General features: G+C 40.2%; 1 protein-coding gene across 4 annotated transcripts in view; it reads right to left on the bottom strand.

The window, feature by feature from the left end:
- POLD3 (DNA polymerase delta 3, accessory subunit) overlaps positions 1 to 24,792 on the bottom strand; it is a 59,794-nt gene that overhangs the window by 10,167 nt on the left and 24,835 nt on the right. For 2 of the 4 annotated variants that reach the window (XM_008264043.4, XM_070075366.1), the window contains exons 4-9: positions 23,862 to 23,901; positions 21,815 to 21,947; positions 14,475 to 14,739; positions 12,872 to 12,944; positions 7,672 to 7,837; positions 3,113 to 3,246 (exon numbers count right to left, since the gene is read on the bottom strand). In XM_008264043.4, the coding sequence (XP_008262265.1) occupies positions 3,113 to 3,246; positions 7,672 to 7,837; positions 12,872 to 12,944; positions 14,475 to 14,739; positions 21,815 to 21,947; positions 23,862 to 23,901 (811 nt within the window). The remainder of the gene's footprint in view (positions 1 to 3,112; positions 3,247 to 7,671; positions 7,838 to 12,871; positions 12,945 to 14,474; positions 14,740 to 21,814; positions 21,948 to 23,861; positions 23,902 to 24,792) is intronic. The other 2 variants (XM_002708695.5, XM_070075369.1) reach the window with 1 other exon arrangement.

Genomic DNA, 24,792 nt, shown 5'->3' with positions numbered 1-24,792 from the left:
CTTTTTAAATTACATTGGCTGATGGCTTCAGACTTTTCCAGAATCTTTCCCAAGTCCTTGTCCTGACTGGAAATAGGGAAGCCTGTTCTAATTAGCATATATTCCTAAATTTATTTCCTAATTATTTTCCCATGCATCTGTATGGAATTGTCTATAGTTCCTCCATTTCTAGAAATGCTCCCTGATGGCTTATTTCATTGACACCTTTGAAATTCTTCCTTTCAGTAGCCTTGGTCAAAGCATTTTGATAAACGACATGGAATGAAAATATAGCAACCGCCACTCTGGAATGCTTATAATGTCCTACCCCAACACATTCCAAATAGCTATTAAAAGCCACACCTAAAAGGGCACTATGCCCCTCACAGTATATCAGAGACTGCAATCCTTAACAAGTAAGCACGAATGGTAGGACAAAATCCAGAGACTCAAAGATGGTATTTCTATCACACAGAGCTTCAACTTCTAGGTATGTTTCTTAGGATTGTTTATTTCTTTTGTATTACTGTCATCTACATATATAATCTCTTTTCACTCATTTGTTAACCTAATATCCTTTTGGAGGAGTCTCTGTTACCACTTTCAGTTCTTTCTGTTGATTTTTTTTTAATCTGAAAGTCAGAGTCAGAGAGAGAGGGAAAGTGAGAAAGAGAGATCCTCTTTCTGCTGGTTCATTCCCCAAGTGGCCACATGGCCAGGGCTGACCAGGCCAAAGCTAGGAACTTCTTCCGAGTCTCCCCCTTGGGTAGTAGGGGCCCAAGCACTCAGCCATCCAGCAGGGAGCTAGACAAGAAGTGGAGAAGCCAGGACAGACACCTATATGGGACGGCGGTGTTCTAGGCAGCAGCTTTATTCGCTACACCACAATGCCAATCCCACTACTTCCAGTTTTTCTTGCAGTTTCTGTTAAGAGTAAAGTCTTACTTAGTTTTCTTCTTTCAGCATAGCAGGTTCCTTTTTTGCATTCATTCCATTAAAAAAAAAAGATGGGAGATCCAGATGAAGTTCCTGGCTCTTGGCTTCGGCCTGGCCTAGCCCTGGCTGTTGTGGCCATTTGGGGAGTGAACCAGTGGATGGAAGACCTCTCTGTCTGTAACTATGCCTCTCAAGTAAATAAATCAATTTTTTTTTTTTAAATCAAGAGCAACAAAAAAGATTTATTTATTTGAAAGGCAGAGTGATAAAGAGAGGGAGAGATATTTCATAGGCTAGTTTATTCCCCAAATACCCATAAGCCAAGGCAGCAGCAGACCAAAGCCCAGAGCCAAGAACACCATCCAGGCCTTCCACATGGCTAGCAGGGCCTCAAGTCCTTGAGAGAGCACCTGCTGCCTCCCAGGCACATTGGCAGGAAGCTGGATTGGAAGTGGATATAGGATTTGAAATGCATGCATGTGGGCCTCCCAAGCAACAGCTTAATCCACTGCACTACAATATCTGCTTTTTTTTTTTTTTAATGCAACATACAAGGGTAATTCGAAAGGTTTGTGAAAAATTGAATTAAAAGATAAGCTTATTTTGGTGCCAAACTTTCTGAAATCCATGCATAGCTTTTTTATGATATGCATTTTTCCATAAACTTTTTGAAGACCCCTCATGCATATAGATTTCAAATTTTTGGCACCAAAATAAACTTTGAATTCCATTTTCCAGAAACTTTGTGAAGTATGTTCACACAAACTTTATTTAACAAAAGTAACAGGTAAAGTCAAACAGGCATTTACATTAAGAGAAAAACTAATGAAGAAATTTTATCTTAAATACTTTATAGTAAATCTACTTGCAGCTCCATTTAACTGAGCTCTATTGCTATGAAGAAATAGCTAATGGACAGGTATGGACAAATGATTTGGACACTTTTCAAATATTCTCTGAATGCTACCTTATACATTATATTTGAATATATATTATATAATTTATTCAAATATTAAATTTGAAAAAGATTTAGTTTGAAATCCCATAAATATTTCATTTTTGTTGATCTTTCAGAAGAAGTCATCTAAAGAATGTATGGTTCTGATTATCACATAATGAGCTCAGCCTAGACTCTGCTGGAGGACACTGTCTCCTCTGCTCCTCTTCAGACACCAGATGCGTTTTTGGTACTTGTTTGGAAAGATCTCTGAGTAACACTATAGGCTGATGCTCATTGTGTTCCTCAAAGTGTTTGTCCAAGTAGTAGACCGACCTGCATGTGGGCCATCCTGCCAGACACAGCAGAGTGGAACCACCAGAATGTGAAAAGCAGGTGTAGCTCGTCCCACATCTGTAGCTGGCCAAGGTAAGGACTTGATTAAGACCCCATTATTCTTTATCCTCTTTGAGATTTAGTTTATATTTCCCTATGATCCTTCCGTGTGTTGCTGAATTCCTCTGGACTAGATTTCCACCTACAACCTAAACTGTTTTATACTCATTAGGCCAACTTATGCAGAATTGATTACAGCAGCTCAAGCTTTTCACCACAGGTTCTCAAAAAAGACTTTCCAGTGTAATCACCCGGCTTATCAATCCAGCCCAGGCATCTTTCTCATTAGCTTCTTTCTCGTTTCATGTACTTCCTTCACATGATTTGGGAAGCTATCTTGGCTATTAAGAATACTTAATATTCTTTTAAAAAGCATATTAATTTTCTTGGTGAGACTCTTGCCCTTATTTCATTTTCTTAATTTCCATTTCCCAGAGACTACAACTGGAAGGGTTCAGAGCATCATTCCCTTTCAACAACTGTTTTTCAAAAAACAAAATGTTCGTTTTATCTGTATGATCACCACCACCACCACCACCACCTTTGATGCCTAGAATGTCACAATTGTTAAAAAGAGTTAAAAAAAAGTATCCAAAGGAATATCCCTTTCAAAAAAAGAAAATGTTTCAGATATCATATGTAATAATAATCTTTATCTTCTTTCCCTATGTGTCCATTGTTTTGGCAAATTACCAGATCATGGTTCTGGTCAAAAAGCTAAAATAGACTTCAAACAGAAACAGGTGCAATGTGTCTCAGTGCTAGAATTCCTCTTCTCATTGTAACTCAGATTAATTTTTTTAGCTTCTTGTACATCATGGTAAGAAATGATCCTTGTGGTTAAAAACTAATAGCATTACCCACCTTCATCTTCACTGCTATCAGAGTCAGGAAGTTTGATTCTTCTCCTCTTTTTCTTCATGTTTTCAGTTTCCTTTGTCTCATCATCAGATAAATCTACTCGCTTCCCCCTGTTGCCATTCAGGAATAAATTAAGCCTGTTACACAGAACAAAAATGGAAGCAGTGCTCATATAGCTCTAGTTTCATAACTCACAGTCTTAATTCCACAGGGTAGAAAAGAACAAAGTAGACCAGTAAGAATTTGTTTTAAGAACACTCTGCTAACTGATCACAAGAAGGTCACTTCATAGTGTGGTCAGAGTAAAATATTCTTCCAGTTCTCTATTGACCACAGGAAGTTATAATCAAGTTATTAAGAATCTTTCCTAATTCCTTTTTATTTTCCCAATTGGCCCTTCAATCATTTAGCAAATGTTAAGACAACTATTATCTACCTATAAGGCTATTCACTAAACATTGAGATGCAAAGATCAAGCAGGAAATACTGTTCTCATGAAGCTCTGGAAAACATCATTAGCTATAATACAATGTGATAAATTTTACTGGACAAGTGAGGTGTTTGGGGACATGATTTTTCTTAGGAACTTTAAAAAGTCAGGTAGAATAGAAGTTCACCAGGTAGAAAGGGGAAACAAATACTTTATTTTTAAAATTTTTGTTCATCTGAAAAGCAGAGAGATCCTTTCTGCTGGTTCACCCTCAAACATCTGCAATGGTCAGAAACGGAACAGGCCAAGTCAGGAGATGGGAACTCAAACCAAGTCTCTCGTGACAGTGGCAGGGACCCAAACACTTGAACCATCAACCTACGATCTATCTTAGCAGCAAGCTGGAGTCAGGAGCTTGAACAGGGTATCAAATATAAGTTCCCCAATATAGGATGAGGCATCTCAACTTGCATTTCAACCACTAGGCTAAATGCTCACTCCAGGAGACAAATATTTGAAAGAGAAACACAATATAAGCAATGGCATAAAAATAAGACTTTAAGGTGATTATAATAAAAGGCCCAGACATCACTGTGACAATATTTACTTCCTCTGGATGGATACTCCACCATACAAGTCATTCAATCAACAAATAATTTATCAATGGCCTACTGTATGTCAGAAACACAAATACATACAAGACATAGTCTTTGTATATCAAATAACAATGTCTTATCTAAAGTTTAGCATCAACTTTTCTTTCTACCTAGAACTAAAAAACAAAAAATTAAATGCAAAGTAAGTAAAAGGAAATAATAAAGAGCAGAGATCAATGAAACAGAAAATAGAGAAGCTTAACAAAGCCAAAAGTTGTTACTTTTTGGGCAAAGTCTAATAAAATAAGGCTCTTACAAAACCCATTTTAAAAAGGAAAGGCTGGCGCCGCGGCTCAATAGGCTAATCCTCCACCTTGCGGCGCCAGCACACAGGGTTCTAGTCCCGGTTGCCCCTCTTCCAGTCCAGCTCTCTGCTATGGCCCGGGAGTGCAGTGGAAGATGGCCCAAGTCCTTGGGCCCGGCACCCGCATGGGAGACCAGGAGAAGGACCTGGCTCCTGGCTTTGGATCAGCGCAGTGCGCTGGCCGCAGCAACCATTGGAGGGTGAACCAACGGTAAAAGAAGACCTTTCTCACTGCCTCTCTCTCTCAATGTCCACTCTGTCAAAAAAAAAAAAAATATATATATATATATAAAAAAGGAAAACACTAACAATTGAGAATGAAATAATGAAAGAATCTGTAGTGATTCTGTTATATAATATATATTAAATTTGAAAAACATTTAGTTTGAAATTCCCATAAATTCTAGATTCTTTAGATACTCAAATAAGGCTATTTTATGAACTTTATGTCAATAAACTAAGTAACTTTGAGAAATAGACAAATTTATTTAAAAATACAACTAAGTCAAAATTGATCCAAGAAGAACTAAAAAATTTGAATCAAATTTACAATAAAAATATCTTTCTAAAAAAAAAGATATTCAGGCTCAGATTTTTCTTTTTTATTATGAGATTTATTTATTTATTGAAAGTCAGAGTTACATAGAGTGAGAAGAAGAGGCAGAGAGAAAGAGAAAGGTCTTCTATCTGATGGTTCACTCCCCAGATGGCTGCAACGGCCAGAGCTGCACAGATCTGAAGCCAGGAGCCAGGAGCTTCTTCCGGATCTCCCATACAGGTGCAGGAGCCCAAGGACTTGGGCCATCTTCTACTGCTTTCCTAGGCCATAGCAGAGAGCTGGATTGGAAGTGGAGCAGCTGGGACTCGAACTGGTGTCCATATGGGATGCTGGCACTGCAGGTGGTGGCTTTATCCGCTACACCATAGTGCTGGCTCTTTGTCTTGTTTTTTTAAAGAAATATATTGGGCCAGTGTTGTAGCATGGTGGGTAAAGCCACCACCTGTGATACAGATGTCCCATACGGGCATCGGTTCAGGGCCCAGCTCATCCACTTCTTATCCAGCTTCCTGCTGATGTGCGTGTGAAAGCAGCAGAAGATGGCCTACATTCTTGGGCCCCTGAATACAGGAGAGACCTAGAAGAAGCTCCAGGCTAAGGCCTAGACCCAGCTACTGGGGCCATTTTGGGAGTGAACCAGCAGATGGAAGATTTCTCTCTGTTTCTTCCTCTGCGTTTCTGACTTTAAAATAAATACATAAATCTTTTAAAAAATGTTAATATATCTAACACAAACTCCTTAAGAAAACAAAAGCTTCCTCCCAATTAATGTTTCTACAATTTTGATAATAAAACTTATCAAAGACATTATCAGAAATAACTGACCAGAGGCCAGCGCCATGGCTCACTTGGTTAATCCTTCGCCTGTGGCGCCAGCATCCCATATGGGCGCCAGGTTCTAGTCCCGGTTGTTCCTCTTCCAGTCCAGCTCTCTGTTACTATGGCCTGGGAAGGCACTGGAGGATGGCCCAAGTGCTTGGGCTCCTGCACCTGCACGGGAGACCAGGAGGAAGCACCTGGGGCCTGGCTTCAGATCAGCACAGCACCGGCCGTAGCAGCCATTTGGGGGGTGAACCAATGGAAGAAGGACCTTTCTCTCTGTGTCTCTCTCTCACTGTCTAACTTTATCTGTCAAATAAATTAAAAAAAAAAAATTAAAAAAAAAAAAGAAATAACTGACTTATAGCCTTTATAACCACATAGGCAAAAATCTTTAATGTAACACCAACAAGTCTACTCCAGCAACAAAAGGAGAATAATCATGACCAAGTGGTGTTCATCCCCAAAAAGAGAAGTGAATTTAACATTTTTAAATAAATCAATGTAATTCGCCACATTAACAAAATCATATGATCATCTCACTAAATGCAGAAAATCCATCTTTCAAAATTCAGCACATGGGCATCTGGTACAGCAGTTGACACCAGTATCCCATATCAGAGTCCCAGGGTTTGCATACTGGTTCTGCTTCCAATTCAGCTTCCTGTTAATGTTTACTCTAGGAGGTAGTAGGTGATGGCTCAAGTGCTTGAGTCTTTGCCACCCACATAGGAGACCTGGATTGAGTTCCAGGCTCCTGGCTTTGGCTTCGCCCAACCCTGGCTGTTGTGGACATTTGAAGAGTGAACAAGCTCTCTCTCTACTATTCAATAAAGTAAATACATTTAAAACTTAAAACAAAACAAAACAAAACAAAAACATCCATTCATGATAAATCTCTCAGCAAACTTAAAATAAAAAGAACTTTCTCAGTATAGGTAAGGGCATCTACAACAATTGTACACTTAACACCATACTTAGTAGTGAACTACTGAATGCATTCTTGGCAATAACCATGAACAGTGTGTGTTACACCCATGTTTAGGTACACTTTAATCCACCTATATCATGTGTCCCTAGGAGTTGAGGCTCACTGGACAGAGCTTTAGCCATAAAATGCCACTATTTTGTTGATGTTTTCTACTAGAGTAGCTCTAACCCTGCCATGAAAGTCAAGTCTTTCTGGGCCTATCAGTGCTGACAGTGTTCTTTAGAATTTCTTTCAACAAACTAATTTCTACCAACTATGAGGTAGTGTCTCAAATTCCTGGATCCATTTTTAACAGCTTGTGTGCGTTTTATTTTCTTTTCTAATTACATTTTACCACTTGAAAAATAAACTCATTGATATAAAAAGAAAACAAAGAACTTTTTCTCTTAAATTTGACTGGAAACAGTAACCCTTCATTTGGCAATTTGAAGTGAAAAACAGACATACAATTAGAAATACTTATGCTATGTTCACAAATTTAAAATGAAGGGAGAAAAGACAACCAATTTATTTCAAAGGGGTCCAATAAAGAAAGAGAGAAATAAAGAGAAGAAAAAGAAAGAAAACAGAAAAGACGAAAAAAACTTTGAGCCCTGAATCACCCAAGCCGCCTGACTGCGCCTTCCTGCTCCACTAGATACGCTGCGGAGCTTCCCTCTGTGTTTTGGTTGTATAGCTGAATTCCTAAAGTATGAAGTAGGATTTAGTACTCAGCTGAAAACTGCCTGCTGTCAATCTGCCTGAACAGACCTTCTCACCCCATTAGGGACTCTCTTTCCCCATAACCAACAAAATTTCCCTACCTTTTTTTCTCTTTCTGCTGCATCCTAACAAGCTCTGCTTTTCTGCTGGATTTCTTCAGGCCTGCAGGAGCTGCCAGCTTCAGTTCAGTGACAGACACTGGAGGTTGCTCCACTATTTTTTCTTCTTTCACTGCTTGTTCTGAATCCAAATTGACTTTAAGTTTATCTACAAATAAAGAATAGCAGACGATATATAACCCCAGCATGCAATATTAATCCATCATTTTCATGACAGCCTACTAAGTGCCAGGTAATATATTAAGAGCAGGGGCTAAAAGGATAAAAATCAGCAGCTGTCCTGAGGGAGCTCTAGGTCTATTCAGAAAACACTTTTCCTTTTCATTGACTACACTAGCTATAACTGTTCTTATCTTGCTTCCCACTAATCTCTCATTATGACCGCCCCTAGGCCAAATGATAGTAAAAGCTAAGCTTAGAAAGAATAAATATAGGTTTATGAGGTATCATCTCTCTCACTTTTCAGATGAGGAAAATTAGGAGTCAGAAGGATTATAAAATGTTTCCCCTAAGTACACAACTTACAAGTGCTGATAACAGAACATGCAGGCACAACCTTTCTTTCTACCAGAGTCTACCTTTTCAAGTTTGGATACTCTTATTCTCACTCCTACCCTAATGACAAAATTGGAAGACTATTCTTCCCTCTGGGCAAGTTATTTTATATGAGTCAGTCTTATCTGTAATCACTGGGATAATATTTGTATCATTGTAAGGATTAAGAGATAAGTATGTGAGATTCAGTGACTTACCCAAGGTAACACATACAAAAGCAAAGGGCCAGGATTTGAACCTTAGTCAGTTTAACACTCCAAAGTCCATCTTTACCCCTTTCCCTACACACCAGTTGAAAAACACAAAAACCATTGTGCAGTGCAGAGGACCAGGAAATGCAAATGGGCCTAGCCATCTGAGAGACTATAGAAGCATAATTTGGGGGCTGGCACTGTGGCGGTGCCTGCAGCACCGGCATTCCATATAGGTGCTGGTTCTAGTCCCAGCTGCCCCTCTTCCAATCCAGCTCTCTGTTATGGCCTGGGAAAGCAGTAGAAGATGACCCAAGTCCTTGGGCCCCTGCACCAGCACAGCTCTGGCCATTGCGGCCAATTGGGGAGTGAACCATCAGATGGAACACCTCTCTCTGCCTCTCCTTCTCTCTCTGTGTAACTCTCTCAAATAAATAAATAAATCTTAAAAAAAAAGAGGTATATAATTTTGCCTTCACACTGTACTCAGCAGTAATTTTTTTACAAGCAAAGTCACAAAACACTATTAGCTATAAGCAGTAGGAAGCTCCTTAATAAGCAGCTTTGGTTATGTGTTGTATAGCAGCTTAAATCATCTAAGTATAGATAAAAACTGATAATCTTGGCTGATACATACAGTTTGATATAATAATAAATATGTGTATGAGTTGAAAATGTACATGATGGACCAAAGTGTAAAATGCAAACTACTTATACTTGGGTTTTTGTTTTTTAAGACTTAAATGGGTAATCTGGGCCTGCACTGTGGCGTAGTGGGTTAAGCTGCCACCTGCAGTGCCAGCATCCTATATGAGCACCAGTTCAAGTACCAGCTGCTTCTCTTCCAATCCAGCTCCCTGCTAATGCGCCTGGGAAAGCAACAGAAGATGGCCCAAGTGTTTGGACCCCTGCACCCATGTGGGAGACACAGAATAAGCTCCTGGCTTCAGTCTAGCCCAGCCCTGGCTATTGTGGCCATATGGGGAGTGAATCCCAAGAGAGAAGATCTCTCCCTGTCTCTCCTTCTCTCTGTAACTCTGCCTTTCAAATAAATAAATCTTAAAAAAAAAAAAAAAAAAAAAAAAAAAAAGGGTATTCTGGATGGTGGAATTCACCAGCCCAGTGGTGGTATACGCTCGTGCATTTCCAATACTGTCGGTTCGTAAGTATCAATGCTTCTCAAATATTTTCACCAAAATATCCCAAAGAGTACAAGAGTAAGCATGCATCTCTAGAGGGTGTAGGGGTTAATAGCCAGTCCTAATAAACAATCTTCTGAATATATGTGTTTTTACAACATATCCAAATTTTACATTTTATAAGTTATACTGTTATACTACCATTTGTTTTAAAATTATATTATTATAAGGAAAAACCTCCAAATATTTCTGATCTTGTGCCAAGGAAAGAGAGGCTATTTATTTGACAGGTGGAATTACAGACAGTGAGAGAGAGAGAAAGGTCTTCCTTCTGTTGGTTCACTCCCCAAATGGCCGCTACAGCCGGCGCTGCGCAGATCCGAAGCAGGAGCCAGATACTTCCTCCCGGTCTCCCATGCGGGTACAGGGGCCCAAGCATTTGGGCCATCCTTCACTGCCTTTTCCCGGGCCACAGCAGAGAGCTGGACTGGAAGAGGAGCAACCTGGACTGGAACCCAGCGCCCGTATGGGATGCCGGCACCAAAGGCAGAGGATTAACCAAGTGAGCCATGGTGCTGGCCTCCTTTTACTTCATGTCTCAGGTTCACCCATGCATCACATGTATCTGTACTTCATTCCTTTTCATGGCTGAATAACATTCCACCATCTGGATATACCAGTTTATTTACCCCCTTCATCAGATGGACCTTTGAGTTGGTTCCACATTTTGGACATTATGGAAAATGCTGCTATGAGCATTTGTGTACAAATTTTTGTGTGCAGTTTTTTAAACCATCCATCACATGATTTTCCATTCCTTAAGTCCAAAGTATGAGAACTCAATTTTTCCACATCCTTGCTAACACCTGTTATTGATCAGCATTCTTAGATGGTTCAAACCCTTAAAACCAGCTCTCCAACTCTCAAGCTTAATCATTACTGCAATTTATTGCTATGTCTCAAAAAATTCAAAATTTTATACTGAATATTCAGCCTTGAGAAAACACCTGTTAAATAAGTCAACCTTGTGATTCTTTTTATTAGGTGACTATTTTTTATTTTATCCAAGTTTCCCTCCTCCCATCTCATGCTATCATAACACCCTGTTGCCCTCTGCTGAGCAATTACAGTCAATAACGATTTCATTTTTTCCACATTCATTTGCTTCTCTCTCCTAGTAGAACATACGGGCTATAAGGAAGGGATCTTGATTGTCTTTTTCTCCATTGTATCACCAGTAACATAAGTGGCAAACATGTAGTAGCTGCTCAGCTAGTATTGCTAAATAAATAAGTGTATACTTCTATACATTCTGATTTGGTGTTATAATTAGCAAGATGTTCACATATTTTAATATATTTAAAAATAATTTATCTACAGTTTCCAACAACTTATTATATATAAAAAACTAGAAGACAGAAGTTCAAAGTTCCTAACAGAAAGAAATGAGGTTTAAAGAGATGAAACTGATAAATTATTCTGATTTGACCACACTGTATTAAACGGCACCCTATAAATATTTACAATGATTATGTCAATTTAAGGAATAATAATTTTATGGGGCTGGTGCTGTGGCGTAGCCGGTAAAGCTGCTGCCTGCAGTGCAGGCATTCCATATGGCTGCTGTTTCAAGTCCTGACTGTGCCACTTCCGATCTAGCTTTCTGCTATGGCTGGGGAAAGCAGAAGAAGATGGCCCAAGTCCTTGGGCCCCTGCACCCAGGTGGGAGACCTGGAAGAAGCTTCTAGCTCCAGGCTTCAGATTGGTGTAGCTCTGGCCATTGTGGCCACCTGAGGAATGAATCAGTGGATGGAAGACCTCTCTCTCTCTCTCTCTGCCTCTGCCTCTCTGTAACTCTACCTTCAAATAAATAAATGAATCTTAAAAAAAAAAAAAAAAAGGAAAAATAATTCTAAAAATGCACTGATTTTTAAGGTGACAAAGACATTTAAAAAGAAAAGAGGCCAGCGCCATGGCTCAATAGGCTAATCCTCCGCCTGCGGCACTGGCACACCAGGTTTTAGTCCCGGTTGCCCCTCTTCCAGTCCAGCTCTCTGCTTTGGCCTGGGAGTGCAGTGGAGGATGGCCCAAGTCCTTAGGTCCTGCACCTGCATGGGAGACCAGGAGAAGCAACTGGCTCTTGGCTTCGGATCAGCGCAGTGCGCCGGCCATTGAAGAGTGAACCAATGGTAAAGGAAGACCTTTCTCTGTCTCTCTCCCTCACTGGCCACGCCAGTCAAAAAAAAGAAGAAAAGAAACAAACGTGTGGGCCTCAACAAACTGCCAAGAACTTAGAATCTGATCATGTCCAGGGGCCCGCTACCAGCCATGCAGGCCACTGACACCAGCATGGCTGTGCGTTCAGAAAGCAGGAATTCCCTGAGTTCCCGTGATTGTATCGTCTGCAGTACCTCAGTTCTGCTTCCCAATACTCTGAAAGTACCACATTTTCCATTTTAAAATATAAAGAGATAGCAGTTTTGCAAATAAAAAACTATCACCTTCATTTCTTCCCTGTCTACCTAATTAACCATCATGGAAAAGCAGAATTCTCACTAATTCTGCTTGCATAGGTGTATAAACAAAATGCTTCCTTGCAGAATCTTTGTCAAACTGATGCTCCAAAGAAGTGTACCCTAACTATCCTGAGGCTTCTGCATTCTCCCTGGTATCCTGCCACACATACCTAGTGGAGGTGTACTTGACATGAAAGTATGAAAATATGTGACTGTGCTTTCTTTCCACTGAAAATCATTCTTATTAAAAAAAATTATTAAATAAGTAAGATTTTTGATTTCTCAAAAATAGATACTTTAAGATGGCTATTACTACTGGGGCTCTTCTAATTCACACTAAGGTTTAATTCAAAAGGGGAAAATATTTGCTGCCCATTGGAAGATAAGGGTGCTAAAGGTCACAACAGGCAAACTGACTCTGGCATCTGTGGTCTCAACCTCAACACAACACTGTTTAACCGGCCAGTATCCCATTCATTTTCCCACCCATTTTCAAGAGCGCTATGAAGAAAATATGTCCCTCTCTCTTCAAGGAAGGAGATAAAAGTAGGAAAAGTAAACCACCTTCAAGAGATCTCAACTGAGCCCAGTTCACCTATAAAGTCCACTGTTTCAGCTGAGTTACTTTCATCAGTATATTCTCAGGACACTGTAAATTTGTTAGAATGCAGGAATACTTTATGGTAGTCTCCCAGATGGGCAAAAACTAGAAGGTAGCTTTTCCCTCAATTACGTTAGTGCATTAACATTCATTTATTAGCCAAAGGAAAATCAAGCTTACTCATTGCAGCTTTTCCAAAAAAGTTGCTCATCACATTCCCTTTCCCAGATGCCTTGGTGCCTGCCGAGGATGCCTAAAAGCATAGAAAAGAAAACACACACGATTTTTCCCTAGCATTTAGCTGACTTTTGAAGGAGCAGTCTCGAACCATCTCTTCAATAGCACAGCACATTGTGTGCTATACAGTCTGTATAGAACCATGTATGATTGTGTAGGAATTAGAAAGGATAAATCTAGAACAGTCCATACCAGACAGTATCAGGTGTTAATCTCCAACACTTAGTTTCTCATAGTGCTTATTAAATTACTATCCACAGATATGGCTAAACTTACTTTGAGCCTACTTAAAAACTATTTAGTTTGACAGAATTAAAACAGGTCAGACGGAGTATGGTAGAAGTAGGGGGAGGAAATTTCAACATAAAACATCTTTAATCATTAAGAAATGGATCTGAACCATGGTTCTACCACATACCAGCAAAATGACCTATAGGCACATTTTTTTTTAACAAGTCTAGCCTTCAGTTTTATCACATACAGAATGGAAATGGTAGTATGTCCCTCATGTAACTGACAAGAGGAGTTAAACAAAGATCAAACTATTGGCACACAGTACAAATTCAAAGAGTGTGTTTCACGCTATCCCTCTTCTACTTTCCCAGAACAAAAGCCTGAAGATGACCAAAAAAAAAAAAAAAAAAAATCATAATGATGGCAACAGTAATGACAATAATTACATTTTTCTTGAATCTTTTAAGTCAATGCCCTTTAGTCCAGATGACTGAACAATAAAAAACTAAGGGAACTCAACTGAAGAAATAGATCAAGAAAAATGTTTGGAGGGGCCGGTGCTGTGGCACAGTAGGTTAATGCCCTGGCCTGTAGCGCCAACATCCCATATGGGTGCTGGTTCGAGACCCAGATGCTCCACTTCTGATCCAGCTCTCTGCTATGGCCTAGGAAAGCAGTAGAAGATGGCCCAAGTCTTTGGGCCTCTGCACCTGCGTGGGAGACCTGGAAGGAGCTCCTGGCTCCTGGCTTCAGATTGGCGCAGCTCCGGCCGTTGCAGCCATCTGGGGAGTGAACCAGCAGATGGAAAACCTCTTTCTCTGTCTCTACCTTTCTCTCTCTCTCTCTCTCTCTCTGCCTCTCCTCTCTCAGTAACTCTGATTTTCAAATTAATAAATAAATCTAAAAAAAAAAGAAAAGAAAAATGTATAGAACAAGAATGTTAAATACAAGGCAAGCATATATGGACATATATGGAAATATTCCTAGAGTGACTGCTAACATGCAATTCCTTAAGCTTTGCAATTTTCAACATTTTTTCACATGCATTATCTATCTCAACTGGGTCTCTCAACAATCCTGTTGATGTTTTCAGGCCAGTCAATACCATTTGACAGTAGAATACAAGCTTTGACAAGAAATATTAGCAAAAGTAAAAAACTGCTTTAGATGAGAATATAGAGATTAAAAGGTTCAAACTACAGTAGAAAAATCAGAAACTTATGTAATCAAACTACTATTACTGGAATTATTAGTACTTTTTTAGATTCCCATTCTAAGCTATAATAAAGGCATATCTTCAAAGAGGACTCACATTTGTTACGTCTTTAGCCTCTGTTTTTGTTTCTTTGTTGGCATCTTGGGTTTTAGTAGCAGCCTTAGCAGCGAACATTCCCATAATTCCTTTCGGCTGCTGGGAAACCTGCTTGGAGGCAGGTGGGCCATGACCATTGGTAGTAGGCTCATTATTCACTTGTGTCTCACTTGGTACTTGAAGATTTGACTGCTCAAACTTTTTGGAGGATGAGGATTCTGCAGGAGCTCTAGGAACAGCAGCTGCACACTGTATGGCACTAAACCTGAGGACACAAATGTTACTTTAAATTAATGTTAGTATCAAACCTATCTCTAGACTCTGGATTTCCAGAGTTATTTATTTATTTATTTATTTGAAAGGTAGAGAGACAAAGATCTCCAATTGCTGATTCACCCTCAAATGCCCTTAATCCAATCTGGATCTCCCACATGGGTGGCAGGGAATTAAGTACCTGTCATCACCTGCTGGCTCTCAGGGTGTCCATTAGCAGGAAACTGGAATGGGACTGGAACCAGCACTCAAACTCAGTCATTCCACCATATGTGAGTCCTACGTGGCATCTTAACCACTGTGCTAATTGCTCTGGTCCCTTATTTTCAAACTCTTCCTTCTTTGTAACCCAGAAACTATAAAATTTGGGAATTTTAGAACTAGGATGTTTAGAACTTGTTTGGTATAAAACTCTCATTGATGGGGCTGGCTTTGTGGCATAGTAGGTGAGGCAGTAGCCTAAGATACCAGTGTCCCATATGGGCACCAGTTCATTCCCTGCTCCTCCATTTCCAATCCAGCTTCCTGGATTGGCCTGGAAAGAGCAGCAGAAGATGGCTCAAGTGTTTGGGCCCCTACCACTCATGTGGGAGACCCAGATGTGGCTTCTGGTTTCAGCCTGGCTCAGCCCTGGCTGTTGCAGCCACTTGGGGAGTGAACCAGTGGATGAAAGATCTCTGCTTCTGTTTTTCCCTCTCTCTAACTCTTTCAAATAAATACGTAAATCTTAAAAAAAAAAATGAAACAAACTCATTGAAATAAAGAAACCTTCATTTAGATAAGAGAAATGAGTGATTTGTCCTAAGGTTATACATCTAGTTAATGATAGAGCTAGGATTGGAATCAGGTATCTTCTACCACACCATATTGAATATTCCTAATTCTTTGAAAAAAGAAAATCCTAATTCAAAAGAGTAAGAATTCACAAAATAATAATAAAATATTTAGCAATTTTACTATCCTTGGGAAACCACATGGTTATCCCTTAATTTGAAGGTCTTCCTCTTACATAGCTGGCTATGCAACGAATATGGACTGAATCAAATCCAAGAGCTTTAATTATTAACAAGTTTCCTGGCAGCTCTCCTGGCCTGAGAAGTCTGATTTAAAAGGTGGAAGAAGGGCCGGTGCTGTGGCATAGCAGGTAAAGCTGTTGCCCACAGTGCCCAAATCCCATGTGGGTGCTGGTTCAAGTTCTGGCTGCTCCACTTCTGATCCAGCTCTCTGCTATGGACTGGGAAAGCAGTGGAAGATGGCTCAAGTCCTGGGGCCTCTGCACCCACGTGGGAGACCTGGAAGAAGCTCCTGGCTCCGAATCGGAGCAGCTCCAGCCATTGTGGCCAACTGGGAAGTGAACCAGCAGACGGAAGACCTCTCTCTATGTCTGCCTCTGCCTCTCTGTTAACTCTGCCTTTCAAATAAACAAATAGATCTTAAAAAAAAAAAAAAAAAAAAAAGGAAGAAGCTGAGAATAGAGTGACTGGCTCCTATAACCTATAGTCCTTCCCAATCATTTGTTACTAATTTCTAACAATCTTAACAAATAGTACCAGACAAGTATGTCCAAAGCCAAGTGAAGAAATCTGGTGGAATAGTTTGTATGGTATATTAAAGGGAACAGTCACCTTTTCTAATGATTCATCTCATCATTAGAGATGTGCCTGTTTCACACAAACCCATAATGTAATGTTCTACAATGTGGCAGGATAACTGATTCAGCCTTCTCAAAGGGTTACACTGGGGTAGCCAATTATCCCAGTGATTAACATGCTCATGCCCCACATTGGACAATTTGGGTCCTATACTTGGCTCCCAAATCAAGCCTCCCACCAATGCAGATCCTGGGAGGCAACAGTGATGATGCAAGTGGCTGGGTTCCTGGCACTCATGTGGAAGACCTGAGTTGAGTTCATGGTTCCTATGAACTGGCCTGGCCCAGCCCAGTCCTGGCCATTGTGATCATTTGGTGTGTACAACAAAGAGTGGATGGAGTTCTGTATCTCTCAAATCAATTAAAAAAGTTTTTAAGGGTTATACTTAAGCAAAATCCTAGCAAATAAAGGCATTTTATTTTCCATGTCTTTTATTCACTGAGGGTAGGGAAGAGCTCCTTGCAGGTTTTAGCTGTCACTTTTATTTCAGGCAGTCAACACAAGACCTGGCACATAGCAAGTATTAGGAAAGACGTAACCATTTAAGTGGGGTTAGCACTGTGGCGTAATGGGTAAAGCTGCTGTCTGCCGTGCAGGCATCCCATATGGGCGCCGATTCGAGTCCTGGCTATTCCTCTTCCAATCCGGCTCTCTACTATGGCCTGGGAAAGCAGTAGAAGATGGCCCAAGTCCTTGGGCCCCTGCACCCATGTGGGAGACCCAGAAGAAGCTCCTGGCTCCTGGCTTTGGATTGCCTCAGCTCTGGCCGTTGCCGCCAACTGGGGAGTGAACCAGCAGATGGAAGACCTCTCTCTCTCTCTCTCTCTCTCTCTCTCTCTCTCTGCCTCTCCTCTCTCCGTGTAACTCTTTCAAATAAATAAATAAATAAATTTTTTTAAAAAAAGAATGACTATTTAAGTGACTGAGGCTTCTGGTTTGTCTTCTTTAATATATCAGAAAATATGCAGTAACATCAATTATCTTAGACATCAACAAGGTACAACTTTGACAACATTGACTGATGGAATAACTGGCCTAAGAAAACAATTGGACACAATATAATTTCATTTCATGTCAAGAATAGCTTTAGACTGAACAGTCCCAAAGCTAGCATCTACAGCTCCAGAAACCTTCCACTGATTTATTACAGTCCGCATCAGCAAACCCTATATAACACACATCTCCTGTGCCTCAGAATTGAGAACAGATGGAAATCATTTACTTTCACCCACCATTCTTCCTCTCTGGCCTTGTAGTGCTTCCAGGTACAAGGAAAAGGGCAATGTTTTATTTCACTGTCAACATCTAAAGTTGGCCCTGAGACAACTCTTTCTCCGTTTGGTTCACATTCCACACCTTAGGGTCAGGACCAGGAACTGGCAATGAGGAAGCGATCAAGTTAGGCTGGGAGTATGTCTGAAGAGAAGAATCTCTGCTCAATCCTAAAATTTCAACTTTCTTCCTGTCACAGCACTTCTTAAAACACACAAAATCATGAGTCAGTTCTCAGTTGGCCAGTAATTCTCAGGACCAAACACAAACTTCTTTATTGGAGATAAATTCTTCACATTTCTACTGAGGACACTAAGTTTTTAGGTAAAGTTTCATGGAAGTGCTTCCTATTATCACAATCCTACTTGCCATGTTTACTTTAATGGGCCCTGTGGAAATTTCATTTTGAGCTTTTGAGTCACTTTTATTCTTGTTTGCTTACTTCATAGATACAACAGAAGAATTGATTTTTAGAGCCTTACATGCCATGACTAGGTTTAAACACAGATTATTTCAAAATCCTAAAATAGATTTTATATAAACTTACCAACATTTCAATGTTCTCTTGAAATCTTTCCCAAAAAGACTCTGGATTTGTACATTATTTCATTGCGGTTATATATTTAAAAAATATTTATGCCTATTACACTCGAAGTTTTGAGCTAAAGGAAAGGAACTAATATCGGTTCATTCAACAATTACATGCAATTATATATGCCAATTATTTATCACATGCCAGGCACCATCTTGGTTATACAGTTAATAAAACAGACATGATCCCTATTCTGGAATTTCTGTCTGGCAATTTCGTAAGTCTTTTTTTAAAGACTTATTTATTTACTTGAAAGACAAGAGTTACAGAGAAAAAGGGAGAGAGAAAGAGACAGATCTTCTACTTCCTGGTTACTCCCCAGATGGCTGTAACAGCCAGGGTTGGGCCAGGATGACGCCAAGATCTTCTTGTGGGTATAGTACTTGGGCCATCTTCTACTGCTTTTCCCAGGCCATTAGCAGGGAGCTGAATCTGAAGTAGAGCAGCCAGGATTCGAACTGGCACCCATATGGGATGCTGGCATCACAGGCAGCCACTTTACCTGCTATGCCACAATGCCAGCCCCAATTCTGCATCTATTTCACTTTAAGAACCCATCTCAATCAGTTACCCCATCTTCCCCAATATTTTCAACCTTCTCTTTCCACACCTTTTTCCTAACAACGTAAGTTCATATCATCCTCAACTTTAAAACTGTAAATATCCTTCTTTAGTGTCAGTTCCTCCTTAGCTACTGCCCTCTGTTCCCCTCCATTTCATAGTCAAGTTTCTCGCAAAGAGTTGCATGTATTAGCTGTCTCACTTCCTCATTTGCCCATTGACTCAGCTGGACAGAACCTGGTCACTCCACTGAAAATGCTCTTACCACAACCATCACTGAATCAATGGGCACTTTTCAGTTCTTACTTGGCTTTTCAGCAGCATTTCACATTGTAGACCAATCCCTCCTGAAAATCCCTCCTGAAACTCTTCCCTTGTGTGCTGGGACCCCATACACTTTAGTGATTTTCTTTTTGTCTTTGGCAGCTCTTTCCTGGTCCCCTCTTTTTCTGTGCATCCCTTTCAAAATAGCTATAATGGGGTAAGCATTTTGGCACAACAGGTTAAACCCCTGCTTCAGATACCTACATCTCTTATTGGGGTGCCTGGTTTGAGTTCCAGCTATTCCACTGCCATTCCATCTTGCTCTTAATGTACCTGAGAAGCAGCAGATGATGCCTTAAATACTTGGGTCCTTGCCACCTACATGAGATGTGGAGGGAGTTCTAGGCTCCTGGCTTAAGCCTGGCACAGCCTTGGCTATTGCAAGCATTTGGGAAGTAAACAAGCAGATGAAGATCTCTCTTGTTCTGTCTCTCTACCTCTGTCTCTGTCCCTCTGCCTTCCAAATAAATATTTTTTTGAAAAAGCTATCATTAAATAGCGCTTACTACATGTCAACCACTGCAATAAGAGCTTTATAACATATATGAAGTTAGTATTCTTGTTAACTCCATCTTACTGATAAGGAAAATAAAACACAGAAAGGTTAAATCATTAGTCCAAGGTCACACACTAGTAACTGACCTGGCATTCTATATTCTGTATAAGTTTTATCTATTGCTATGATCCAGTTACTAATCCTATTTTCTCTGATTTCAAAATCTATCTTTAGGGGCCGGTGCTGTGGCGGCAACCCATATGGGCGCCGGTTCGAGACCCGGCTGCTCCACCTCCCATCCAGCTCTCTGCTACGGCCTGGGAAAGCAGTAGAAGATGGCCCAAGTCCCTGGGCCTCTGCACCCATGTGGGAGACCCAGAAGCTCCTGGCTTCGGATCGGCTAAAAATTAACATGTCCAAAACCCAATTCATCATTTTTCCCTCTTCTTAGAGCTTGCTCCTCCTTTTACATTCCCTTAGTACCCAGTTACTCAAACAGATGTTGAATATCATCCCTAACACCATGAACAGCTATCTCACACCCACAGCTTGCCCTTGATAATTACGACTCTAATCTTCATGTCTCTCCATCTCCACCACTACTTTACCACAGCTGTCCTCCCTATCATGGATCATGGCAACATTTCTCTTCTTTGATTGCCTTGCCTCCAGATTACTGCCTTCTGACCTACCTATAACACTGCAGCCAGAGTGATCTTTCTAAAATGCAGTTTTTTGTTTTTTGTTTTTTTAAGATTTATTTATTTACTTAGGAGAGAGAGGTCTTCCATCTGCTGGTTTACTCCCCAAATGGCCACAACAGACGCACTTGGGCCATCCAAAGCCAGGAGCTTCTTCCAGGTCTCCCACGCAAGTACAAGAGCTCAAGCACTTGGACCATCTTCTACTGCTTTCCCAGGCCATAAGCAGGGAGATGGATTGGAAATGGAGCAGCTGGGACTCTGGATGCTGTACACATGCCGCAGGTGGATGCTTAACCTACTACACCACAGTGCAGGCCCCTGAAATGTAATTCTGATCATTTTACTCCATCTGTTTAAAAATCTTCAGTGGCTCCCCTGTACTCTCAGAATGAAACTCCTTATCCCAGGAGTCAAAGCATAATGGCACATTTTCAGTCTTCTATCTCATTTTCTCCCTCTAAGTTCCAGCCACAGAAACTATCATGGTTGCATACAAGAATCATGCTTTCTCTCTCAGCTCTGTTCTTACTCTTCCATTTCTCCTCTGCCTAGCCTTCAACCCTCAACTTTGATGTTATAACCTTCAAAAAGACTTCTGTCTTGCCATTCATTCCACCCACCCAAAAGCAGGATACAAGTGTTCTCCCTGATTTCCTGTTGCTCCTACTATAGCATGACCACACTGTGTTAACTGCCTGTTTCCCATCAGATCATCAGTTCCATGAGTAGGTACTGGGTGATAGTCATCCTATAATGTGTGGCAAATAACAGGTATACTAATCAGATATTTGCTGAATCAATTCCAATGATTTGGCTTAGTACCTGTCAAAGTAGCAGGTGCTCACAATGTATGTTTGAAGAACTAATTTAAGCCTTCAATACAACCCCACAAAGTAGGCATTATTTACATCCAATTTAAAGATGAAATAAGAGCTCAAAGAGCTTATGTAACTTGCCCAAACCCAGTGGGCTATTAAATCAGCAGAGTACTACTCAAGTCTATAACCATCAACTTCCAAAATGCACATGCATCACCTCTCTGTACTGTGAAAGATACAAGATTTAGAGGACCTGATTCTGGCTATGGAAGCTCAAGAAGTTGTTGTTGGTTAGAAGGAAGAGATATACCAAATTAGGCATAGTTTTTTGAAGGACATTTGAACCTGTTCTTGAAGGGTAGGTAGGATTTAGACAAGCAGAGACTGGGGTAAAGGAGTACCAAGGGGGCACAACAAACAGTTTTGAAAGGAGAAATAGATTTATGAGGAGTCCATTGGGGTTTTCAATGTGGGTTGTGGCTGCTATTTTTCATCTTATGATGTGCTAATAAAACCAAGCATGTGTCTTACTGCAAGATAAATGGGGTTTTACTAGACTTGGCAATCACTCTGAAGAGGCAGCCACTGTGTAAACATCTTACAAAATCAATTCCTAAAGAAGCCCACAAGGAACATTAAGGAGCTTACTTGCTGCAGTTCTGCAAGTTGCTTTTAAGGATGTCATAGTCAGTATTGAACAGAGGCCCACTGTCCTTTAGCATGGCTTTCTGGATGCTGTACACATGGATGCTGGCAGTCACAGCTAGCTTGGATTTCACTGCTACAAGTCAACAGGAAAAGCAGTCTGTTAATACACAAAGTTCATCGCATGTGGGGACTTTAACAAGAAACCCATCTGCATTAAACCATTTGCCATCTGTAGTGGTTCAAAAACTCTAGAAGGCCAAATAGCCACATATACAGTGTAACATCAATCCTTCTGTCTGCAGTGGGGACATTATGACAACATAGGTGGCAGTGAGTCATTCCTAAGTACAGCAACTGAGGATATCACTCATGCAGTAGACACTCAGCAAATATTAATTAATGACCAATGGTGACTACAATGTTCTTTTTTTATGGCCAGTGAAGAACCTCACATTCTAGCATATAATTAAAAATAAGTAATCTCTACTTGAGAAGGCTCACTTACATATTTCAATTTTAGTTTAGAGAAAGCAACTACATAAAAATACTACTAACTAGATAAATCTGCAGAAAAAAAAGAAAATCACAAAAACAAATTGTAAGTTCCACAAAGGAAAGGACTGTGCCTACCTTTCCACATGCCCCAGTGTCTAAAACAGAGCAAGGCACAGAGTGGATAACCACCACAGATCTAAATAATAATGAGATCTGACTCTATCTGCCACAGGGGACACCACCACCACCACCCTAAATACTCCAAAGACAACTAGGTGAGAAAATACCCCCCTATTCTGGCAGGAGTCTACAAAGTACAATAATGAAATTTTGTTTTGAAACTTAAGTTCAGGATCATGAAGATCTGTTATTAAATTCTTTTGAATTGGGTTTTAAACAAAGAGTAGTACTAACAGCCTTAAAACAGCTGGACAAATTTAATGTAGAAGTTATTTGGGGCCAGCGCCGCAGCTCACTAGGCTAATCCTCCGCCTGTGGCGCCGGCACACCGGGTTCTAGTCCTGGTCGGGGCGCCGGTTCTGTCCCAGTTGCTCCTCTTCCAGTCCAGCTCTCTGCTGTGGCCCGGGAGTGCAGTGGAGGATGACCCAAGTCCCTGGGCCCTGCACCCGCATGGGAGACCAGGAGAAGCACCTGGCTCCTGGCTTTGGATCAGCACGGTGCGCCGGCCACGGTGGCCATTGGGGGGTGAACCAACAGAAAACGGTAGACCTTTCTCTCTGTCTCTCTCTCTCACTGTCCACTCCGTCAAAAGAAAGAAAAAAAAAAAAGTTATCTGGGGGCAGCATCATGGTATAGCAGATTACACCACCACCTGTGATGACAGCATCCCATGAGAACTGGTTTTAGTCCTGGCTGCTCCAGTTCCAATCCAGCCCTGCTATTATGCCTGGGAAAGCAGCAGATGTCCCAAGCAATTGGGGCCCTGCCACCCACGTGGGAGACCTAGATGGAGTCCCTGGCTCTTGGCTTCAGTCTGGCCCAGCCCCCACCTTTGTGGACATCTGGGGAGTAAACCAGCTGATGGAAGATATCTGTCTATCCCTTATTCTCCGTAACTGTGGCTTTAAAATAACTAATTTTTTTTTAAAAAAGTTATTCAATTTTGGAGTCTTTCTCATTTCTAAAAAAGTGTTCTTTTATTTTCTTCCTTAAAAAAAAAAAAAAAACTGTATGGAACACAATGCAGTATTTTTATCAATGAGGTGTCCTATACAGTACCGATCATAGTTTTTCTGTATGTTTGTCATAAGTTTTGAAATCCTGTGATAAAAGCGCTTGATACAGCTATCAACCTTAAGAACAGGAAGTTAGGCAGATGTAGTATTATGTTTTAAAACATGTTTCAGAAACTATTCATAAAAGGAACAGAGCTCTTTTATTAAGTAGCTTGCTCGCTCTCACGCTCGCTCTCTCTCTCTCTCTCTATATATATATATAAATAAAAGCATGCAGCTGTTAGGTAAAGATTTTTTTTTATTGTACTTACACTGACTCCATAAGAAAAAACCTGCCAAATCATAAATACATTTACCTTCTAATTTGTCTTCTCTCACTACTGCAACCTTGTGGCACTGTAAGAAAATAACACTTCATTAGCGTTCAAAGTTGTAGAATTCCGGGTTTTGTGCTTCAACGTGAAATTAAGAAAACACCAAGGTACCCCTTAAAATGTTACAGTTTAATAAAGTCAGAATCTTTAAATCTGCTTACTTTAAAACTACAATAAGATAAAGGAAAGTGAAAGAGTCAAAAAGAAAAAATACAGCATCTCAAGTCAGTGAGGAACAAGACTTTCAAGTAATGGATTTGATGAGAACTACTGTATAATTACATGTAACCAAAAAAAATTGGACCTGGTAGTACAAAATAAGTTCTGAATGGATCAAAGATTTAAATAAAAGGTAAAAACATACATGCATTAGAAGAAAACATAAGTGAATTTTTCTGTAGCTTATCTTAACCTAAGAATGAGGGATCATTTCTTAGGTATAACTGAAAAGCCAGAAGTAATTGAAACAAACTTGGATGACAAAAAAAAAAAAAAAAACAAAAAAAAAACTCCAAGCAAAACATAAAGGACAAAGTGTCTCATGTGTTCTTTGTTCTTCCTGTCCTTCTTCTGCCCTCTTATGGATTGAGATTTTTAATACATTTTTTTATCTGTATTGGCTTATCAGTTATGTTAAAATTTTAGCGTTTGCTTTCTAAGGTGCACAAAAGCCCACTGTTTTAATCCCTAAGTGTTTCATGTCTGATGGATTTTTGTACAAATCTTTGTTCTAAAATAAGAGATATCTTTAAAATTGTACCTCCTGTCCCTGTTAATAAGATCACAACCTTTCCTTCTTTATCTCTCTGGTTCTTTGTTCTGCATTATTTTTGTTACACATGCAATACATGTCAGTTTTTGAAATCTGAAAGTGTAAATAAGCAAATGAAGATGAGTAGGACAAAGATAAAGA

Source organism: Oryctolagus cuniculus, chromosome 1, assembly GCF_964237555.1.
Source record: "Oryctolagus cuniculus chromosome 1, mOryCun1.1, whole genome shotgun sequence".
In the NCBI taxonomy this organism is placed as follows: Eukaryota; Metazoa; Chordata; class Mammalia; order Lagomorpha; family Leporidae; genus Oryctolagus; species Oryctolagus cuniculus.
This window is presented reverse-complemented; position numbering and strand designations above follow the sequence as displayed.